General features: G+C 36.0%; 1 protein-coding gene across 1 annotated transcript; it reads right to left on the reverse strand.

Annotated features, from left to right (window-relative positions):
• Positions 1-9499: 9499 nt before the first annotated feature.
• On the reverse strand, positions 9500-13362 carry LOC128132950 (uncharacterized). The gene is made up of 4 exons (XM_052769968.1): positions 12883-13362; positions 12536-12777; positions 10886-12173; positions 9500-10297 (listed from the first exon to the last, which is right to left on the reverse strand). Exons 1-4 carry the CDS (start codon positions 13360-13362, stop codon positions 9500-9502), a joined length of 2808 nt encoding a protein of 935 aa, XP_052625928.1.
• Between the last annotated feature and the right edge of the window lie 11104 nt (positions 13363-24466).

Here is a 24466-nt window from a genome sequence, read left to right on the forward strand (position 1 = left end):
AATTATTTGCATGTATCTTAGACAAACATAGATCCAAGGTTTATTAGGGTTGCATGTACACTTAGGATGTGTTAGAATGCTCAAAACCCATCAAATAAGTATGATGTTGTTCCATGTATTTGTCCGGCTGCTATCTTGAACAAAGGATTATATTATCACTTATCTAAAATGGCACAACTTAGTTCCAAGAGACTTTTAAGTGCTATGATTGCTGGTCGGTTCCTGAAGTCACTATTGGATAAGGTGTCTAAGTCCATAACTATATTTGGTATGTAATTAACCTAATTTGTCATAATCCATTTGGGTTGGATGACATCGAAAAAATTCGGATAGACTTTTGTGAGAAGAGGATATTTATGATTTATTAATATATTATAAGTTCTAATATATTAATATGAAATCATATTATTTAATTAGTATTGATCAAGAATTAGTTTGGAATTAATATTGTGATCAAAAGAGACTAATTAAATAAATGGGGACTGATTTGTTAAATCATTCATTCATATAAAGTGGGCTTATGATCCATAGTTCTTCATGTCGGGCTAAACCCATGTGGCAACCCATGGATACTCCATGGAGGTTAAAACCCATGGATCATGAGGAATGTGGATAGTCATGAGTTACATGGTGTAACCCTAATGAGCACACTATATAAAGAAGTCTCATACTAGCAAAATCGGCACCTAAGATACACAAGTGAGGGCTAGCCAATTTTGGTGCAATATAATCTTCTCTCAAGTTATTCCAACTATTGGTGGTGTTGTGTGAAGCATTTGAGCCATTACATTATGGGTGCTAGGCTCACGAAGTCTTAAGGAATCAATGCTACAAGAAGGGTATGCCATTCTACTAGAATTTTGTATTACATATAACCCATCATATGCTAGTTGGGAAGAAACCTTGGAAAATGAAAGTTTTCTTGTATGATAGAGATAACATAGACCCAAGGTTTCTAGGGTTGCATGAACACCATAGGAGTGTTAGAATGCTCAAAACCCAGAAGTAAGCCCATTCAAGGCATGATGGCAGGAATGGAGAGGAAGTTATTGTTTAAGTTGGGGTTCAGAGGATGTTGAATTCAAGTTAGAGATTGTTAAATGTGACTTGAACATTTTGTGAATTCACATGGAGAATTTGAGTTATATGGAGCACTTGGAATTCATGGAGCAAGTGATAAAGGAACGGGTCACTTGAAAAGGGAATGGATCTTATGACAAAGGAATAGATCAAGTGACAAAGAACACATATTCTAAAAGGAGGCATGCAACACCTAGGTGTTGAATACAGAATATTGGTGATCGATGTGCCATCTATGATATAGATGTTTTGTCTTTATCTTGGATGCCCTAATTTGGAGACAAGGTGTGCCACTTAGAAGCAAGGTGTGCCACTTTGGGATACAAGTCTGCCATTTGTGAAAGAGGTATTGCAACTAGAAGGAAGATGATCCAACTTGAAGGAAGGTTCACAATTTGTGAAGAATAACATCTTGGAGGAAGGTGTGACACCCATAGAAAAGGTGTTCCATTCCATGCATAAGATGGTTCATCCTTTTCCAAGGTGTGCCACTTGAGTTCTTTGATATGCATGATATCCCTGATGTGCCACTTATGTTGTAATATTCACTATGATGCTCAAGATTGTCTAAGGATACTCAAAAGTTGAAAATGCTCAAGGATTGTTGCGTGGTGTAGCACTATAATGGTTTACGTGTCATTGTGCTCTTTATGTGTCAATCTTCCATCAAGAGGTGCCACTATGGATCTTGATTTACCCTCCTGTACCATGATATCTAACTATAGATCATTGTTGCACACCATTCATGGGCCTATAGGACGATGGGCTTCAACCATTTTGCTTTTAGGTATGATCCCTTCACTATAAATAGGGATTCATGCTAAGTTATTTGAAGTTTCTTTTGTTTCCTTAGTGAGTGGAACGAACCTTTACTGAGTTGTACTTGTAATCTTTGTTTGAGAACTATGTGAATAAACCAAACTCCCATCCTGTCCATGGAAGTAGGTCAGCTTTACCGAAGCATGTAAATACTATGTCGTGTGTGCTTTTAGTTTTGTGTGTTATGTGCATTACTTCCTAACAAGGTCCATCAATGCTTGGCAAGTGGCATAAGATTTTTTCTGATACTAGACAAGCATCTTCTGGCTTTACGTCACACTGAAAAAACTCTTTTTATTACCATTTATAAAAAATAGTGTTAGTCATATCTTATATATAAATAAGATTCAAATATTTAAAATAAATTATATTTATTTTTAGTGAAGAATCCATTCCTTGAAGTTGGAATATGCATATCTTGTTTGTAAGATAAAAATGAGAATGTCCTAGATTAGTTTTATTCAAATCATATTTTAGTCTAAAAGTGTTTTGTTTTAGATCTTATTGTTTAGAAAACCATTGATGTTTATGCTACAATTCTATTAATGTATCTGAGTCATGAAATACAATTAATCATTTTTTAATATGAATATGATTATTTAGAAAAATGTTGAAGTATATATATTTATTGAATCATTTAACTAAAACATATATTTACTCAAACTAAATTTAAAACATAAATTATAAAAAAATGTTTTAGAATACAATTCTTTTACGCTCAACACATAAATAATGAACTATAATTATTCAAGTTTGCAACTTTTTCTTCTTGGTGCAAGTGTAGCGCAAACTTGCTTGTTCTCAACCACTTACCTTTCTTGAATATTTGTAACATGATTACAAATATCAGTTTATCACTTAGTATCAAATACTTGAGTCTTATATGAAACGTAAAAGTTCTATCATATAGATATCTAAATAACTTACATTAGACTTCTCATGTAGAGTTTCCTCAAGAAAAAATCCCTTCCAATGACTAATAACAATAACATGACGAACATGAAATCGTGATTTTGGATAGTTCCTTCTCGATCATCTCAAGCGACTTAAGAAACTAAGAGAAAAAAATATTGTACAAAATATGTATGTTTTTTTTAAACATCATATGTTTTTTCTTGAGAAAAATTATAATCAAGGTCATGGCCTATTGGTGAGGAACGGGACGACCAAAATTCTCCAATTTATTTTGATGATTTGTAGTGAACCTTAATTGAAATTTGATGCTTTCACATTCCTTCCTTATAAGCTTTATTATTGCCCGAACTATTTTCAAGTGTTCGACCTGTTGAAGGTAATGAAATGTGTATGTTGGATATTATTCCTTTTATATATCAGCTCAGATACCGATTGTTGGAAATATAAAAATCTGATCACTGCGACAAAAGGCTCGGTTACCGGTCACTGTGTGATAGATATATAAGTTTAAGATATAAGATGTAAATATATATAAAGAATAATAATTGCGGAATAAGTATAAATATGAAAGCTATAAATGACTGAAAGCTATAATAATATAAATGACTATATTTAAATGACGTAAAGCTATAAATAATATAAATGACTGTATTTAAATGACATAAAGCTATAATAAAATATATATATATATATATATATATATATATATATATATATATATATATATATATATATATATATAAGTATATAAATATATATCAAGTAGGTTCGTCAATAAATTGACTGAACTGGACTCGTGGAACGACTGGTCGATATTTGTTCTCTTGGAAGGACCGGTCGATATTGGGACTCTTGGAACGACTGGTCGATATTTGTTCAAAGATCAATCCGGTATTTGATAAGTAGTAAAAAGTTCATTTTCATGTAAAATGGATTGTTTACAAAACAGTGCAAAGTACACGAGTCATGTATTTGTATACGGGTATCGGGTGTTTTGAGGAGATTTGATGAGGTTGGAGTGGGTATTTGGAGGGTGTTAGGAGGTGGAATAAGGTTGTAATTTTGGTGGTGTAAGGCAGCAAAGATGGTGAAGTTGAAGGAGCTTTGGGTGGTGATGGATGTAGATTTTCGGAGTAAATCTCTCTGGATAGCCAATTCTCTCTCGCGTCTCTTTGGGGTTTCCCGTGGTCAAAATCGTCCACGAAAATTTCTAGATGTAGGTAATGTCCTGAAGAATTCATGGTGAAAATCTCCCTAGTAGTATTTTGGCTGTGTTGTTCTCGCTTTTTTTTTTTTCTAACATGAAGATTCTGAACTCAAAAACAGAAATCTCTCTGGATAGCCAATTCTCTCTCGCGTCTCTTTGGAGTTTCCCGTGGTCAAAATCGTCCACGAAAATTTCTAGATGTAGGTAAGGTCCTGAAGAATTGATGGTGAAAATCTCCCTAGTCTTTTTGTGCTTGTACCGAGCCCAGTTGTCTTCGTTTCTGACTTGAAGATTCTGCTGTCGAAAAACAGCAAGTGGTGATGGTTGTGGTTATTTGAAAGGGGTTTTTTTGGAGGAGGTTTAAGGATGGTATTTGGAGGGTGTTAGGAGAGTATTTTGAGGTTGTTTGGAGGTTGGAATGAGGTTGATATAAGGTGGTGAAAGTTTATGAAGATGATGATGTTTGATGGGTTGAAGATGAACACCTTGAGTTTGAATGAAGAAGATGAAGATGGTTGATGATGTTCTTCATATTTGGTTGTTGTTGATCTTGATGTTCTTGGTTATCTCCAGGGATGAAGGTTGAGAGGGTGTGGTTTTACAAAGGAAAATTCACTATAACATATGAATCTCTCTTAGTCTCTTCTATTCTCTCTTTCTAACACACATTACATACACATGTATATATATGAGAAACAAATATCTTGTAGTAGTGCACTTGAGTGGTTTTTGAAAGAGTTGGCTGCAAGTTGATGTAGAGTAGGAGGCAAAAAACGTGGGTGTGGGTTTTGCTTCACATTTCCATTACTTTGTTGACTATTACTTGTTGACTACTTCCATTTCTTGACTTTTCAATATACAACATATATATATATATATATATATATATATATATATATATATATATATATATATATAGATATATATATAATACATATATATATATATATATATATATATATATATATACATATATATATATATATATATATATATATATTGTTGAAACTGTTTAGTCACACATTTGTGTTTTCGTCATTCGCGTGTTTTCGTATTTTCCGTTTTGATCACGCATTCATGCAACCTGAAATAACTGATAATATTTGTTAGATTGTATAAAAACAGTTCATCTTATTTCAATGATGGTCACATACAAGCTTACATAAGAACATTTTTCAACAATTTCCCCCTATGTGATCATTGCTGAAATAAGGATAGGTATGATATAATCATATTGACAATTTAACTTTTGAAGATTCGAGATAAAAGATTTGTCAATAGATAAGATATATATAAAACCATAGCAATTGATTTGAAAGTTTGTGACTTGGTTTAACATATCTTATGTAAAAGATTTTCAGAAATTTGTTTCCGAATCAAAGTCTCGGGTTCGGTTATCAAAGGGTAGCCATATATGTATCTAAAGAAATTTCTTAAGATTTTATAGCATTATTAATGACGACAAGTGGTCTAACAGGTCGATTCAGATGAACGCTCATAGGTATAGCTCACACTTCACTTGGGTGTCTGGTTGTTCTGGCAGCAGAACAAGTTAATGATCACTAAAAATGAGTGATATCTCTCTCTGACGACTCACACTCATATTGGAGGTGTTTAGCTATGCTTTTCCTGAAAGTCACTTAGTATCATTATTAGATAATCAATCACGTAAGACTGGTTTCGGCATTACTCAGTGGGTTTCTTCATTCATGCCATTAACTTTCACTCTCTCTCCGTCGGGAAATACATGTAGAGGGGTTTAGCAATTTTCATAGTGCAGTTTGCAACTAAGAACTTTCATTGATGAAGGCTACAGTATCCCGGGAAATCCATTGTTGTTGCAGCTCTTCCTTGATGGTATCCTTTTTTTTTTTTTTATCAATATCGATTTTTGTAAAAAGATATTTTGTTTTAGCATCGAGAATTTGCTACATTTTAAGAAAAATTGGATTTTTGAGAGTATCTGTCTTGCGGGATTAAGATATCCTTTTTTGTGAAAAATGGTTTAAAAAACAGATCAAGGGATCTTTTGATGTTTGTTTTGAAATAACCATTTGGTTAAACTTTGTTTGAAAATACCAAATGTAGAGTTTTTGTTTTGTTTGGTATTTCTTTGGTGAATGATATGGCTTTCTTGTTGATTCGTCTTTATCTTGATTCATCTTTGAAGATTAGATGTGGATAGATCTTTGTTTATCTTTGATAAGTGATTGTTGAAATCCTTTTTGTTTCGTCTTTTGTTGTTGATGGATCACGGGATCTCAAGAGTTCATTTTTGGTTGGCTTATATCTAGGTGGGGATTGGTGGCATAAAAGACAGTTTGTCTATTATATAAGAAATGAATGTATCGTCCCTGGTCATTTTGATATCTAAGAAAAAATGAGACTATGACAAGGTATAATCGGATATACCTTATAAGCAATAGTGACACACCTAATCTCACAAGAAATGAATTCCACAGTGATATAGATTGACGAGGCACGAATTCTCACATGGGTTTTTGTTTTCATCTGAACCTCCTAACCTTATGTCCCTTGATTGTTTAAAATCATCAATAATGAAATAAAATCGAAGGAAATAAAGTTATATACATTATGAAAAGTAGGAGATTTGAACCTTCACTCCAATTGAGAATCAATATGACTTAAAATCTTCATCGAGCATAAGCATCTGAAAATTAAGTCAAAAGACGATTAATCACAAGGTTCTATAAAAGCTTATTATGGCAAGTATTTTATTCTATTTTTGAAGATTTGTTTTTCTGAATGTTTTTGGAAATATTGGTTATCTGAATTTTTTTGGTATTTTTGAAAAAGAAAGCAATTTTCAAATGTTTTTGAATTTTCTTTTTGAATGAAAGTAAACACACTTTTGTACAAACAAAAGTTAAAAGTTTAAGGATGGATGTTATCTGGATTTAACATTCCTAGACGGCCTAGGAAGTATTGAAACTTTGTTTCATCGAGAGCCTTAGTGAAGACATCGGCAATTTGATCTTCGGAGTTGATGAAGTGTAGTTCGATATGACCCTTTTGAATGTTGTCTTTGATAAAGTGATATCGAATGTCGATGTGCTTTGTCATGGAATGGTGAACGGGATTGTGAGAAATGGCAATTGCACTGGCTGAGTCACAAAATATGGGAATTTGTGAGATTTTGAAGCCATAGTCATGCAGTTGAGTTTGCATCCATATGACTTGTGAGCAACAGCTGGCGGCAGCGACATATTCAGCTTCTGCTGTTGATGTGGATACATAAGTCTGTTTCTTTGAAGTCCAACTCACTAGTCTACCTCCTAAGAATTGACAGCTACCAGATGTACTCTTTCTATCTAGCTTGCATCCTCCGTAGTCTGAGTCGGTGAAAGCGTTTAGCTGAAAATCGGATTTAGCTGGATACCAAAGGCCGAGTTTGGGAGTGCCTTTAAGGTATTTGAAGATACGTTTCACAGCAACTACATGGGATTCCATAGGATTTGCTTGGTATCTAGCACACACACATGTAGAAAACATGATGTCAGGTCTGCTGGCAATGAGGTATAAGAGTGATCCAATCATTCCACGATATCTTTTCTGGTCAACGGGTTTCCCATTTAAGTCTGCATCAATTTTGTATCCAAAAGCCATTGGAGTTTTTGCGGTATTTGATTTGTCCATTGAAAAGCGAGTGAGTAGGTTTTTGACATAATTCTCTTGGTTGATGAAAATGCCATCAGTTGACTGTTTGATTTGAAGTCCGAGAAATGTAGTCATCTCCCCAATCATGCTCATTTCGAATTTGCTCTTCATTAGATCTGCAAACTTAACACTTAAAGATTCATCAGTAGAACCGAAAATAATGTCATCAACATATATTTGTACGATTAACAGATGTTTATTAAATATTTTAGGAAAGAGGGTTTGATCGATTGAACCTCTTTTAAAACCTGATTCTTCGAGAAAGGTTGACAACGTGGCATACCCGGCTCGAGGTGCTTGTTTCAAGCCATAGACAGCTTTCTGTAATTTAAAGCTGTGATCTGGAAATTTGGGATCTTCAAAACCTGGTGGTTGTTGGATGTATACTTCGCGATCTATCTCTCCGTGTAGGAATGCACATTTAACGTCCATTTGGAATACTTTGAAGTTCTTATGCGCAGCATATGCAAGAAAGATACGAATTGCTTCAATTCGAGCAACTGGGGCATACGTTTCATCGTAGTCGATTCCTTCTTGTTGTGAATATCCTTTGACTACAAGACGTGCCTTGTTTCGACAAATGATTCCTTGATCGTCAGTCTTGTTTCTGTATACCCATCTTGAACCTATAACAGTAACATCGGGTGGAGTAGGAACAAGATTCCATACGTCGTTTCTTTCAAATTCTGCTAGCTCTTCTTGCATAGCTTTTACCCAGTCTGGATCTTTTATAGCAGAATGTATGGTTTTGGGTTCATTTGTGGATAAAAAGGCTCCAAATAAACATTCATTTGTGGATGCGGCTCTAGTTTGAATGGCTAAGTTGGGATCTCCGATGATTTGGTCAGTTGAATGATTTCTGGTCCACTTTATTAAGCGATTCTCTTCTGCTATAATAATTGGAGTTTCAGTATCCCATTGTTCTTCTCCAGGAGTTTCATCTTGGAATAGGTTTGAAGGTTCCCCCATAAATGATGCATTGGGGTTGTTTTGGCTATTTGGGGATTGGGCATTTAAAGGAGGATTTGGTGTTTGTTCTAAAGAGGAAGTATGTGTTGGTGGTTCCCCCTCGAATTGATCTGCATCATTTTGGTTTGTTTGTGGAATAACTTCACTGGGTGTTCCTGTAGGATCAATTAAAGTAGTTAGAAGTTCAGAATTGTAAGCAGTTTTTGGTTGTTCAAAAAGTAAATCAAGATCGATTTCAATGTCTATGTCAGGAGAAGGTGTTTGTTGAATTGGATTTTGAAAAATATTTTCAATCATTTTTGAACCAAAATGTTCACGATCCAATTTCCTGACATAAAATTCATCGAAATGAACATCGGTACTTTCTTCAATTACTCTGGTACGTTTGTTCAGTACTCTATAAGCAGCTGAAGAAAATGAGTAACCAAGGAAAATTCCTTCGTCCGACCTTGATTCAAATTTTGAAGGGTGATCTTTATTGTTCTTTACGAAGCATCGACAACCAAAAATATGGAAAAATTTGATGTTTGGTTTTCGGTTGTTAATGACTTCATATGGTGTTTTATGAAGATGTTTATGGATTAAGGAACGATTTTGAGTGTAGCAAGTTGTGGCTATTGCTTCTGCCCAGAAGTATTGTGGCAGATCAGCAAAGATAAGCATTGATCTTGCAGCTTCACATAGAGTTCGGTTCCTTCTTTCGACAACACCGTTCTGTTGTGGAGTGTATGGGGCTGAGACGTTATGTTCAATTCCTTTGTCTTTGAGAAATGAATCTAGAGTATTGTTTTTGAACTCTAAACCATTATCACTTCGGATTCTTCGAACAGGTCATTTCAGCTTCAGCTCGATTTGTTTGATGAAGTTGATCATCTCTTCAGGTGCTTCTGATTTTAGTCTTAAGAAAAAGACCCAAGTAAAGCGCGAGAAACCATCAACGACAACAAGAATGTACTTCTTCCCTTGTATGGTTTGGGTTTTGGCAGGGCCACAAAGGTCTATGTGCAACAATTCTAGTGGTTCGGATACACTAGATTTTGAGATGATTTTGTGAGTGGATCTGGAAAGTTTTCCTTTTTCACATGCGGCACAAAGAGTTTCGTTATCAAGCTTCAGGAGTGGTAGCCCTCGAACAAGATCATCGCCGATTAATTTGTTGATGTACCCAAAGTTTAGATGGGAAAGGCGACGGTGCCATAACCAACTAATATCTGCTGGGGCTTTAGATAGCAGACATATATCGGGTTTACCGTAGATAAGATCCATGTCAAGTGGATACATATTTCCGGCACGGTCAGAATCAACTATAACATCTTTTGTTTTGGCATCCATGATCAAGCTTCGTTGTTTGGTGAAAAGAACTTCAAGATTGTTATCACACAGTTGAGAAACACTGATGAGGTTGTGTTTCAGGTCATCGACGAAGGCAACTTTCTTTATGGTAAAATTACCATTTGTTATGTTTCCATAACCTTTGATTTTTGCTTTCATGTTGTTTCCGAAGGTAACATCTTGATTGGTTTGTATAGGTTTGAAGTCACGTAAGTAGTTCCGGTTTCCTGTCATATGCTTGGAGCAGCCACTATCAATATACCATGTATCATCATTGGGTTTTCCAGCATTAAGTACCTACAATCAGACAGAAAGTTTAGGTACCCAAATCTGAATGGGTCCTGGTTTGTCAGTTGTTATTTTGGGTGCTTTGCTTGATGAATTTCTTTTATCATTTGACTTCACATTATTGTAATGGTTTGGTTTATGACAATGGAATGGTTGAGGTTTGATTTGATCTATTAAGTTTACCCAAAATGTGATTTGTTTTTGAAAGCCTGTGGGTTGATAAGATCTGTGATTTGGTGAAAGATATCCTAGATGTGAAGGTTTGTTTGAAAAGTTTTCTTCATATCTGGGATGTGATGGGCGGTTTTGAAAAGCTTTTTGATGATGATGGTTTGAAACTTTCTGATGTGATGGTTTTTGAAAGTTCCTTGAATGATTAAAAGTGATATCTTGAAAGCGGTTTTCAAAAGGTTTTGGAAAAGGTTTTGGTTTTTGTTTGGAAACCTGTTTATGAGGTATGACGTAGGGTTTAACTGGTTTCTTTGGTTGGTTTTCAAAAATGTTTGGCATGATAAGTGGGGTTTTGGTGACTTGAATGGATTTTTTGCTTGTTTGTTGTTTCTTGGAGTATTTTTGTCCCAGACTAGTTTTTCCAACAATTGATGAAGTCATTGTAGGAAAAATAGTTGGTATAGAAGTACTACCATCCTCATAAGAGGAATTTTCTCCATTCAAAAAGTTTTTGAGTTTAGTGGTTCCATCGGTATGTTTGATTTGGTGAGTTAAAGAACTTGCAGAGTTTGTTTCAGAATTTACAACTCTTTTGAAAGACTTTTTGGAAACACTGAAAGCAGTATCATCTGGACTACAGTTGATAACTGTTTCGTCATCTGAATCTTCCTCATTAAGAGATGTGAAAAGATCTGGTAGAGTAGATTCAGATTTTTCACAATTCGTCATGTTTTCCTGTTCTGCTTGTTCAATTTCAAAGGATTCTCTTCCAATTCCTGGTCTATAATTCGTATCAATTTTGCCAGTTCCTAAGGTGTTTGCCTTTGTGAAAATATCATCACTTAGTTTTCTAGCAACTTTGATAGAATCCATATTCCATATCAGTCTTTTATTCTCGGTTTTAAGAGAATTGATTTGTTTTAAAGAATCAGTCAGTTTTTCATTTAGAATATTGTATTTATCAGTTGATTCTTGAAAGTCTTGTTTCAACTGAAGGATTTCCATTTCTAAAACATCTTTTGTTTCAGAAGAAATGATTGACTGATCTTTTAGTTCCAAATCCCTTTTCTGAATTAGGGACTGATTTAATTGTTCCAAGACGTGATTATAATCTTCTGATTTTCTTTCAACGTCTCTTTCCAATTTGCTTTTAGTTCTTGTTGATTCTCCAAATTTGAGTTGCAAGGTTTGTAACTCAGATTTGCAAATATCATAATTGACCATTGTGTCATGATATGTTTTGAGATCAGTTTCCAGACTAGTCTCAATTTTGGTTATGTGGGACTCAAAAATTGTTTTGGAAAAACCAAGTTCAGAGATCATAGACCATACCTGTTCTATGACGTTTGGAGCTCTTGAAGGTATTTCAACACCAGCTACGAAGCAGAACTTTGATTGTGTTGGTTCGTGTTCAGCTTCGTCATCAGAAGTTGGCCAGTATTCCACACTTGGTTCATGGATTGCCATCAATGCTCTTTGCTTTTCTTGGTTTTCCAGTTTCTTCAATTCATCGGCTCTTTGAGCATAGTATGCTGAGTCTTTGATTTTGGTTTTGTTTTTGGCTCGACATTCTCTGGCATAGTGATTTGTTCCTTTGCAGTTGTGACAAATGATCACTTCTTCATCACTATCATCCTTTTGACTTTTAATCGGAAGTCTTTCAGGTGTTTGAGTTTGGGCTTGTTGGGAAGGTTGAGAATGGTTTTGTTGGAATCTAAAATTTTGGTTGTTTTGAAAACCATTGTTTTGATTGTTGTAACCTTGATTTTGGAAACCTCTATTTTGATTTTGAAAACTATTGTTTGGATTGTGATTATGACCTGAGTTGGGATCGTTTTGAAATCCCTGGTTTTGAAAACCTTGGTTTGAGTTATTTTGGAAAGAAGGTCTTTGAGAATTTTGTCCAAAGTAAGGTCTAGGTTGAAAACCTGAGTTGTTTTGACCAAAAGATGGTCTTGGTTGAAAACTTGAGTTATTTTGTCCAAAAGATGGCTTGGTTGAAAATTTGGTCTAAAATTTGATTGACCATGATTTGGGATAAATCTCTGGAGATTTGTGTTTGCAACCAACGCACACAGTTGTTGATAATCTGCTTCATCATTTGAATCAGACTGGAAGGCTTGGTTTTGAAAAGATGTAGTCTGATTAAAATGATTAAAGTTTTGATCATTGAAAGGTGTTTGGTTTTGAGAAGTTGTGGACACAAGTGCAAGTGGTCCTCCAAAAGCTGCAATGGTTGGTGGGTCAATCGAGGATTCATACGATTGAAGTTCTCCATACAAATCGTACAAAGATTCGGTATGAATAGCTGGATTTCCCTGAATAATGAGTTTAACCATTTTCCAGCTTTCGAACAGATTGTTTAAAAACTTGAGATTTATCTCGTGTTGTGTCTTTTTGATACCCAAATTGTTCATTTTAACCATAATCAAATTGAACCTATCATGAGCATCATGGATGGTTTCTGATGAAAGCATTTTGAAATTATCAAATTCATTCAAAACAGATGTTCTTTTGTTTCCGATGATTCTTTTATTTCCACAAAAACGATTTTTCAAATTCTCCCAAATTTGATTTGCGGTTAACAGTATAATGTCATCCATTTGACTTAGAATACTGTGAGGTATTCCAGAAACAAGTTCCTTTTTGGCTTGGAGTTCCAACTTTTTTGTAATTTCAACTTGAGTGGCTTGATTTGTAGCAAGAGTAGCCATATTTTCTGGAGTAACATATGTTCCTTCTACACACTTCCAGACATCTTCATTTATAGCATTAAGATGAAGATTCATACGGCCAACCCACGAATTATACTCTTCAGGAATAAGTATGGGTGCCCGTGAACCAGATCCTAAGCTATTTGCAATGGAGACAGAGTTCATGTTGGAGTAATTTGCCAAAGACATTTTTTTTTGAAAGGATTTTGAACAAGTGATATTAAAATGAAATTTTTAAAGAAAAGCTTATGGAAGGTTTATAAACGCTATAACCAAAAGTTTTTCGACAAAAATTTCAAGGTAAAACACACAAGCTCTGATACCAATTGTTGGATATTATTCCTTTTATATATCAGCTCAGATACCGATTGTTGGAAATATAAAAATCTGATCACTGCGACAAAAGGCTCGGTTACCGGTCACTGTGTGATAGATATATAAGTTTAAGATATAAGATGTAAATATATATAAAGAATAATAATTGCGGAATAAGTATAAATATGAAAGCTATAAATGACTGAAAGCTATAATAATATAAATGACTATATTTAAATGACGTAAAGCTATAAATAATATAAATGACTGTATTTAAATGACATAAAGCTATAATAAAATATATATATATATATATATATATATATAAGTATATAAATATATATCAAGTAGGTTCGTCAATAAATTGACTGAACTGGACTCGTGGAACGACTGGTCGATATTTGTTCTCTTGGAAGGACCGGTCGATATTGGGACTCTTGGAACGACTGGTCGATATTTGTTCAAAGATCAATCCGGTATTTGATAAGTAGTAAAAAGTTCATTTTCATGTAAAATGGATTGTTTACAAAACAATGCAAAGTACACGAGTCATGTATTTGTATACGGGTATCGGGTGTTTTGAGGAGATTTGATGAGGTTGGAGTGGGTATTTGGAGGGTGTTAGGAGGTGGAATAAGGTTGTAATTTTGGTGGTGTAAGGCAGCAAAGATGGTGAAGTTGAAGGAGTTTTGGGTGGTGATGGATGTAGATTTTCGGAGTAAATCTCTCTGGATAGCCAATTCTCTCTCGCGTCTCTTTGGGGTTTCCCGTGGTCAAAATCGTCCACGAAAATTTCTAGATGTAGGTAATGTCCTGAAGAATTGATGGTGAAAATCTCCCTAGTAGTATTTTGGCTGTGTTGTTCTCGCTTTTTTGTTTTCTAACATGAAGATTCTGAACTCAAAAACAGAAATCTCTCTGGATAGCCAATTCTCTCTCGCGTCTCTTTGGGGTTTCCCGTGGTCAAAATCGTCCACGAAAATTTCTAGATGTAGGTAAGGTCCTGAAGAATTGATGGTGAAAATCTCCTTAGTCTTTTTGTGCTTGTACCGAGCCCAGTTGTCTTCGTTTCTGACTTGAAGATTCTGCTGTCGAAAAACAGCAATTGGTGATGGTTGTGGTTATTTGAAAGGGGTTTTTTTGGAGGAGGTTTAAGGATGGTATTTGGAGGGTGTTAGGAGAGTATTTTGAGGTTGTTTGGAGGTTGGAATGAGGTTGATATAAGGTGGTGAAAGTTTATGAAGATGATGATGTTTGATGGGTTGAAGATGAACACCTTGAGTTTGAATGAAGAAGATGAAGATGGTTGATGATGTTCTTCATATTTGGTTGTTGTTGATCTTGATGTTCTTGGTTATCTCCAGGGATGAAGGTTGAGAGGGTGTGGTTTTACAAAGGAAAATTCACTATAACATATGAATCTCTCTTAGTCTCTTCTATTCTCTCTTTCTAACACACATTACATACACATGTATATATATGAGAAACAAATATCTTGTAGTAGTGCACTTGAGTGGTTTTTGAAAGAGTTGGCTGCAAGTTGATGTAGAGTAGGAGGCAAAAAACGTGGGTGTGGGTTTTGCTTCACATTTCCATTACTTTGTTGACTATTACTTGTTGACTACTTCCATTTCTTGACTTTTCAATATACAACATATATATATATATATATATATATATATATATATATATATATATATATATATATATATATATAGATATATATATAATACATATATACATATATAATACATACATATATATATATATATATATATATATATACATATATATATATATATATATATATATATATATATATATATATATTGTTGAAACTGTTTAGTCACACATTTGTGTTTTCGTCATTCGCGTGTTTTCGTATTTTCCGTTTTGATCACGCATTCATGCAACCTGAAATAACTGATAATATTTGTTAGATTGTATAAAAACAGTTCATCTTATTTCAATGATGGTCACATACAAGCTTACATAAGAACATTTTTCAATAGTGTACTTCAGTTCATTTATCATTATGTATGCCAGAGGATGTCCAACTTATTTTCCTAAAGAATGGAGGCATAGTATCAAACATTTTTCATGAAAATATCAACTGAATCATTGAAATGTTTAAAAAAACTTTGTGAGTAGCCTCAGTTATAGGAGTTATAGCAGGAAGAAGTATGTGATATACATAAGTATTCCTTTCATATTTGATATGTAACACTCGAATCCTAGGTATGAATTATATTTTTAATTATGAAATTTTGATGGTCACGACGTGGGGAAGGGATCATCATGTCGTGGCTTTCTGCTAGATCGCGTTTCTCATTTAAGTGGTTGTCCTGGTGTAGTGGCTCATTTTTTTGGAAAACCGTAATCTCTAGGTTTTATGTACTATTTAGGGATGTGATGGCTAAGGTTTCCTCCACCCTTAACGTGCATCACCTCCCAAAGCACCCATGTCAAACCCTAGGTTCCTTTCGTAATTCTTGGCTCGCTTTTCGTGTCTTTCTGATCTTGGAAGGAACAATAAGGAGTTTTTGTGCATCTTCTAGAATTATTTAAGTCTTCAAGTTTCCACGTATTTGGCACTCTTCTTAGATCTAGGTTTTGGTTAATGTTTTGGCTCCTTTTTTGGATTGGATGATTTAGATGAGATAAATTTTGCAACTTTATAGCTCATATTGGTCCCTTGGTCACCATATCATCTGGATCTAGGAGTTGTTTGAGTTTGGGGATTCATGCATCAATTTTAGGTCATTTTATCTTCATTTTGACCTACTGGGATAAGAGGCATGCATCGGTAATGCATGTCCATAAAGTTTGCATTTTTCACAGCCACTAAGGTTAAAAGAGGTATTTTGTATAATTAGAACTGAACACTTAACAGATTGAGGGCATAACCAAATAAGCTACCTTTATATAGTTAGTATGGTGTGACGGTTAGATGGCCATGAGGTGGAGACTTGTCTAATCACAACTTATTTGTCAAGACTTTTCCACGACATGGTGGCATGTTTGTGTGACATCCCCAAATTCACGGCCATAAAACACCGTTTTAGTTTATGAATTTAAAATAAAATCAGAGTAAACCTTTGATTAAAGATGTTAAGGAATTTGTTCTCAAAAGAAAATATAATAAAAATTTTATCAAATCATTTCTTAAAGAAATATATTTTCCATTCATGTTCCTAAACAGATAAAAAGCATAAATAGTATATTATAAGCCTCACAACATTTATTACATCTAGTTGTCTATAATACAAAATCTATCGTCAAGTCATCCAACTACGCTCTTGCCACTACCAGTAATACAAAAAAAATGAGTGGGTCAGGCTTCGGAGCTGTCACACCCCAAAACCGGAACGACAGAAACGTTCGGGGGTGGAGAACGTCATGTTTAGTATCACAAGACATGGATCATAGTAAGCAAAGTAATGAAAAACCATTTCATTAGAAAGAAAGTGTTTACAATGTGTGTGTTCACAACACGTAGAGTACATAAGCAAATAACAAAACAAGACTTGGAGCTATATTGCTCCATCTTCTGAATTCCCAGCGCGAGTACCTATCTATTAGTTCCCTGAGAATATAAGTTATTTGAAAGAGTTTATCAACAATTAAGCTGGTGAGTTCATAAGATTTTAGTGACGTACGTAAGTTGTAGAAAGTTGTTTTAAAATGTAGTTGAAAAATGTAGTAAGTTGTAAGTTATGTTTAGAATAGTTCGCATGTTCCTCCAGAAAATCCTATATTTCTTGCTTTGATGAAAGCTAAGTAAGAATGACACTACAATCCTTTCTATGAGTACTAAATGGATACAAGTTATATAAAACTCAAAGTAAACAAGCAATCAACTGTGTGTATCTGCCCTAAGCCTAGAACCAAACAAGGAACAGGGAATGAGGCCGATGACATACATCCCATTGGTTGTTAGATCCTTTTTGTATGTAACCCTGGTGTATTCCATTGGTACTGACGGAGTTAACTATAATAGTTCCTTTATAGTTTATGAAAAGATTCTTTAAGAAACCCTTATTTCTTAATATAAAAGAGTAAACATAGTGATTCCTTCTATAACCACTTAGTTCATACTAGCTATATATAATCTAATATCGAGCAGATAGTTAATTGTGTGAATCTTCCCTAAGCCCACAACCAAACAAGGAACAAAGAATGAGGCGGAAGGCACATATCTGACTACCTATTGGATATTAATTATATATAACCTTTGATGTACAAAATAAGGTATTGTAGAGTTAACTAACGAAGGTCCTTTAAAAACGATGGTTTAATAAAATGGATTAAACCCTTTACTGGTAAGTTTCTAGTTTTGTATACCCAAAGTTCTTATTTGAAAAGTATGTTTTGTACTAGAAAGTTGTGCATTGAATTTGTGTCCTTTGACCTAACCCATACCTGATACCCGTTTATGATGACTTAATGTATACGAAACATAAATATAACTAATATCGAATGGATAATAGGCTAGGTGAATTCGCTCTAAGCCCACAACCAAACAAGGAACAGGGAATGAGGCAGAAAGTATACATCCTATTACCTATCAGATATTATTATTATATACCTCTTAATGTATACATTAAAAAATCATAAGGTTAGCATTATGGTCCCTTTCTACTGAATGTACTACACCCGACTGTTATGTTTTTCATTTGAATAGAAGTAAGTTTTTCCCTAGTTTATAACCATCTTGACTTGAAAATAGTTTGCATTAACTTTCAAGTGGAACTGTCACTTTATGAAAGTAATGGGAAAATATAAGTACTCAATTGTCTAATGAATTGACATTCTGACATACTAATTACCTTAAAACATATTTACTTTATTAAGGTCCTAATGTGAAGGCTAGCTCCTATACTATACGCTCTCCCTGTCAAAAGATTCTAGGAACGAAACGTGACTTCAGCAAACGAGTTGCTAGGCCGTGTAATTTCACACTAAGGTTATGTGATCATGTATACCCAAATAACTATCACCTTTTGTTTAGAACAATGTGTTTTGATTCATTGGTATAACCAGATCCTGTAGTTGTCCCATGCTATAGCACCTTATTATGTTTGTTCTGTTATAGTATCTTAGTATGTTCATTCTGTTATCATGTATTGTATCTTCCTCCCTGTTTCTCTTTATTGTGGGTTCTCTTATGCTATCGTGTATTGTATGTAGTATGAGCTGAACATCTAAAGTATACCTATTATAGTTTACTAATGTTTTACTCGAACTATTATTGAAAAGACTCATTTTACTACTAAGTTATGCTTGTACTTTATAAATGGAGTTTTGCTAAACTAAAAAGTAACATAAATTTAAAAGAATTTTTGAAATGTTTTGATTGCTTATTTAAGGCATAAGAAACCTTTGAAAGATGTTGTAACAAACAACTACACAATTATCAATTGTGTTCAACTTGTATTCCCCCTTAAAAGCATTTAAAACAGTTTAAAAGATTGATTACGGGTTATGAACTCACCTGATGTGGGTGAATCAAACGAATATGTGTGTAAGGATGAGAAGCTCCACGAATTAACTCCTGAGACTTAACGAGTCCTAAATGACATATAATGGCATATATTGACATAAATATGGCGTTTAGAAGCAACCAAATGCAAGGAAACACCTCACTAGACAAGGAAACACTTTACCCAAGTGTTGGAATCACATGTGATTTAACAAAGGGGAGTGTATGGCCACTTTGAGGAGTTTGCGGCCATGCGTGTGCGGCTAGGGAGTGTACGGCCGCACACTCATGGTAAAGAGTGCACAATGTCGTTTTCCAATGGTAGGGAGGCTTGCAGGACTTATGCACATCAAGTATTGAAGTTGGAAAGGCACATTTGGAGGCCCTTAAGCACTAAACAAAGGGGTGTACGACCATATGGGGTGTGTGTAGCGGGACACTCCTTGATGAACTTGGTTTGGACGTTTTCTATGGCTCATATCTAGTAAGTAACAAGCTTAAGGGATGGTAATCACGATATGGTAGCTTTTAGGGGCGTTTTGAGGGGTGTACGACCACACCTGTGTGTGCGGCCGCACATACCATATGATTATGAGTTCTGGGCCTTTTCTAAGACTAAATCAAGTAGTATAAACAAGATTCGAGCAAAAGGGGAAGAGTACTTTCATTCTTGAAGATCTAGGCTGAAAATCGGATGCTAGTTGAGAGAGAAATCGAGTTCTAGACTTGGGAGGGTGAAAAGGAATGAAAGAAGGTTGAGATCTATACTTATACACGTGAGTGTGCTGCCAGGAGAGGGGTATGTGGCCACACACCCATGTATGCGGCCATACACTCCTTTACTCAATTTTGGTGCTTTACATGTACGTGGTCCAATCCTTTACTCAATGATTGAATGTACTGAGCTTTGAACCTTTGAACGGACTCTAAAGAAGGCTAAATGATAGCAAGAACGTGTCTGACAATTAGTCGAGTTGACGGACTGAGCTTTCAAAGCAAAATTTTCAAGGTTGTCACAGGAGCCTGGTGAGCATATAGGGTTCTGAACACACAAAAAATAAATTTATTAATTTCATCAACCAACAATAATTTTATTAATTTCATCAACCAAAAATAACCCTGATTACCCATTCCTGTATTCCTCACTTTACTTCCCTAAAGTATATATTTATAAGGGACCGAGTCTGAATATTTTCATAGGGGTGACCGCACTGCTTCGGGGGTTCCTCAACTATTTATTTCAAATAAGGCAACCAATGGGGTGACAACACTGCTTTCCTCAGCACTTTATGTCAAATAAGGCAACCAATGTGGTGACAACACTGCTTTCCTCAGCAATTTATGTCAAATAGCTAATGGGTTGACAACAGTGATTTCCTCAACAATTTATGTCAAATAGGCATGAAGTCACATCGCCGCCAGGGTTTATACAACAGACAATAAGTCCCTGGCTATCAAGGTACTAAATCCATAGCTACAAACTTACATCTATACCGTACTAAATTCATAGCTACCGACGTACATCTACACCGTACGTTCATCATTGATTCTTTATCTACCCACGTTTTACCCAACATATTTGTAGGTGTAAAATACATATACATTTTAAAATTTGTATAAAACATTCTCTCATCTATCCATGTTCGACCCAACATATTTGTAAATAAAGTATATATACATTATAAATCATTTTAAACATGTATAAAACATTCATTCAATATCCTTCTCAAACAAACAAACAACATATATACATATAGCACATATTTTATATAAAATACTTCATATCTATGCGTAAGGTGAAAGTTACTATACACACACTTGATAAGACGATGATTGGACCGCACTTCGTCCCTTAAAACAATATAGTTTGATGAAACCGAAATATTTTCTCAAAAAACAGAGCTTCACGCGGGCAGAGTTTCAGCTCGAAAAACTCTTTTTCTCAGAAACTTCGACAGGTTAGAACATATTCGTTATAACTCGGATTTCAGAGTTCTTTATATCTCCGGAGTCCTTGTTTCAACCACTACAATTTTCTTCATAGATATCAGCTTTATCTATATTTATTTTCGACGCTTAATTTTTTCCTTAATCATAATAATTAAGTTTAAAGCACATAATTCATTCTTGTTACTTCAAAACGAATTCTGATGGTCGACCTAGACTCTTATATCATCATTAATGCTTTTAGCCCAAAAACACGGGCGTTACAGTTCTCTCCCCTTTAAGATGATTATGTCCTCGAAATCATACAATGACAAACAAATGCGGGTAGTGACTCATCATGTGACTCTCCGTTTTTTCCTATGTAAGATTTGGCCCTATCGCATGTTTCGACCGCACAAGCACTAAATCGACCATCTTGTGTCGCAACTTCATAGTCTTACGGTCAATGTAACGCCCCGTTCTTAAAGTACTTATTTATGAGTCCCTAGGATTTAAGAGGAAGGGTATTTTCGTCCTTTTAGGGGAAATGGGTTTCATCCGAGAAGGTTTCGGACTAGGGTATGTATCTAGAAGCGTAGGGCTTCTCGCCACCTTTTCGTGGATATAAATTTCTTCGAAAACAGAGCTAGAATGAGGGAGTTATGACACCTTGAAGATATTGGCATTTATGGCCCTTAATGGAAAAGATTGACAATGTAAGCCATGCATGCATGAGACATGCGTGGGTACCCCCATCGTAGGGTGGGTTACGCCCAACGTAATGAGTATATGGACACAGGTGCAAGGTCGATTACGCCCAGCATACTAGAGGTACGCCCAGCGTACTCTCAGAGTCTTAAAACTCTAATTTTAAGGGCAACCACTATTTAAGGAACATAATAGTTCCCTCCTCAGCCTCCATAGACACTCTCTTACCCTCAGAAACCCTAGATATCCGTCTTACCTCCATTCTTGGGTGTGCTTGGTGTTGGAAAACTTGGCTTAGAAAAGGAAAGCATAAAGGAAGAATGGAGAAGTTGTCAAAGAAGGAGTGGAGCGGCTGGAACTTATAGTTCTGGAAAGACATCATCCTTTGTAGCCTATCTGAGGTATAAAGCTTCTTGCTTGACATTTATATTGAATAGATATATGTGTTGTGAGGTAGTGACACCATTCTTGTCCCAAAACTCCTCATCTTGATGCATGTTTCGAGTTGGTCGAGATTATCTGTCCTTTCAGACCTTAGGAGAGGTCTTGAGTGACAAAAATGAGGTCCCAAGGGCTGTGGTTGTTCCATGTGTGAGATAAGTAGGTCTTAATGGATTAAGACCTTGGGTTAAGACATTTATAGACGTCCCAAGAAATAAAGTTTCAAACATTATGAATCCTAGGTATATTTGGCCTATGGATCTGAAGTTTGGACTTAAGAGATTAATCCACTAAGAACCCATGAGGATTTGAAGTCAGCGAGATTACGCCCCGCGTAATCTTATGTACGCCCCGTGTAGTGATTATGAGTCCCGATTCCAACTCGTGAACTTTGAGTTACGCCCAGCATACCAACAGGGGTACGCCCAGTGTACTCCCTCTGTTGAGTTCTTCGTTTTAGGCCTTTAGAGTTTGGGTTGTTATTGGGCCATTAGTGGGCTTGAGAGCTTATCTAGTGATGGGCCTTTCATATTTTGATTGTGGGCCTTGGTTATGGACGACATTGATTTAAGGGTAAATTGGTCAATTTACCCTTGGAAGGATATTGTGTTGGGTCTAATGGTTATTTTTGCTGCTTCGGATAGTTTGGGATTTTCGGTGAGGCGGTGATTCGAGAATCTGCTTCTTCAGTTCAGAGTTTCGGTACTTGTGAGGTGAGTTATCCTCACTATATCAACAGGGTCTAAGGTCCCAAGGCCGACCCTTTTATCGGACTGAGATCTGGGTATCGTTGTTATGTTATTATTTTGCTATGTTTGCATCCTGGTAGTTAGGATGGTATTATGTTAGAGACCTGGTTAAGGTCGGTATCCTGGTATATAGGATAATGCTATGCTAGTGACCGGTTAGGTCGGTATCCTGGTTAGGAGGATGTTATGTTATGTGATCTGTTAGATCGGTTGATTGAATGTAAATTGTTATATGCTTGAATGTTTATGTGTACATGGTTGTTGGACTGGGGTTGGGTTGAGGCGGGTCCTGCTTTGTGTTGTAGGCCAACATACCCAGGGCGGATCGGTTGTTCCGAAGGCCCAACGAGCGGTCCGGATAGGCTGTAGGCCCCAAGAGGGCGGACCAGACGTGCCAAGGCTCCGAGAGTGGACCAGACCGACTGAAGGCCCGGTGCGGGTGGACCAGTCATCTTGTAGATTAGAGAGTGGATCAGGTGGATTGAAGGCCCGATGCAGGCGGACCAATTACACTGTAGACTCGATATGTATGGCTAGACTCGGAGGGTGGACCAGGTGGACTGAAGGCCGGTGTGGCGAACCAGTCACACAGTAGACCCCAAGTGCATGGTTGTTCTGTGTTTTGATATGATATGGCATGTTATGCGCGTATGGTATATGTGGTTGGTATTTTGGGGGTATCTCACTAAACTTTCGGGCTTACAGTTGTGGTTTAATGTTTTTTAGGTTCTTTAGGAGACCGTGGAAAGGCAAAGGTGTGATCGTACCGCTCCTAATGATTATGTTTTATAATGTGATTCTGGGAAGACTCTGATAATAATTATATTGAAAACCTTTTTGTAATAACATTAAGAAAATGGGTTGTTTTTGAAAAGATAAAATTGGTTGAAATTTTATGGTCGTTACAAGTTGGTATCAGAGCCTTGGTTTGAGTGAATTGCAGGAACATTCGTGTGAATCCAGTCTCAAATCAGGGAGAGTTTTTAAAAGAGAATTTAAAATGGTTTCCAAAATAACTAAAAGGAGGACGTGGAGGTATGACCAGCCAGAGCCAGTAAGTAACCCCAAAATACCATACATGATATTTGTTTTTGAGCTTTGATAGAACAGCACACTAGTATTAGGCTAGAGATCTTCAGGATTTCATGATAATGTTGCCTGATTTATGATGCCTGCTAGACTAGGGTTCCTCTGTGGGAGATTTTCGGTGTACCTCTAGGAGTGAGGGTTGAGCGCTTGTTTTGTATGATTTCACTAGGGTGTTGTGGTAGTACTTAATACAAATATGGGTAGGTGTGGAAGGTAGTATGGGCCCATACTACTGAAAGTATAGGACCCATACGCATATCAGGGAAACCATGACCTCTAGGGTTGGGTTGGTAGTTGGTTCCCGGGATAGTAGGAAGTATATGAGATCTTGTGGTGTTTATTTTCAGTATGGTGGTTACGAGACATGTTGGGAGCGGATACGGGTTGGGATCGGGCGCAGGAGAGGGAGGCCAGAGCGGGTCAGTACCGCCCGAGGTTATTGGTCAGATGAGCACAGGAGAGTTGGACGCTAGGATCCGTGAGATCCTGCACGATGAGGTTGTTGCATTGTTCCGGGCTGAGTTTCTGGAACTGTTCGGGTCGATCAAGACCGCTATGATTGAGTATTTCGATGAGCACTATG

Source organism: Lactuca sativa, chromosome 3 (genome assembly GCF_002870075.4).
Source record: "Lactuca sativa cultivar Salinas chromosome 3, Lsat_Salinas_v11, whole genome shotgun sequence".
In the NCBI taxonomy this organism is placed as follows: Eukaryota; Viridiplantae; Streptophyta; class Magnoliopsida; order Asterales; family Asteraceae; genus Lactuca; species Lactuca sativa.

Bases quoted from the DNA above. Each gene is read 5' to 3' on its own strand.
- LOC128132950 (XM_052769968.1), bottom strand. From the start codon at position 13,362: ATGTCTTTGGCAAATTACTCCAACATGAACTCTGTCTCCATTGCAAAT. The intron at 12,778-12,882 runs GTTAAAATGAAC...CTCATTATTCAG, and splicing joins ATAGGTTCAATTTGATTATG to GGAAATCCAGCTATTCATAC. The intron at 12,174-12,535 runs GTGTGCGTTGGT...CCAAAATTTTAG, and splicing joins GAAGCAGATTATCAACAACT to ATTCCAACAAAACCATTCTC.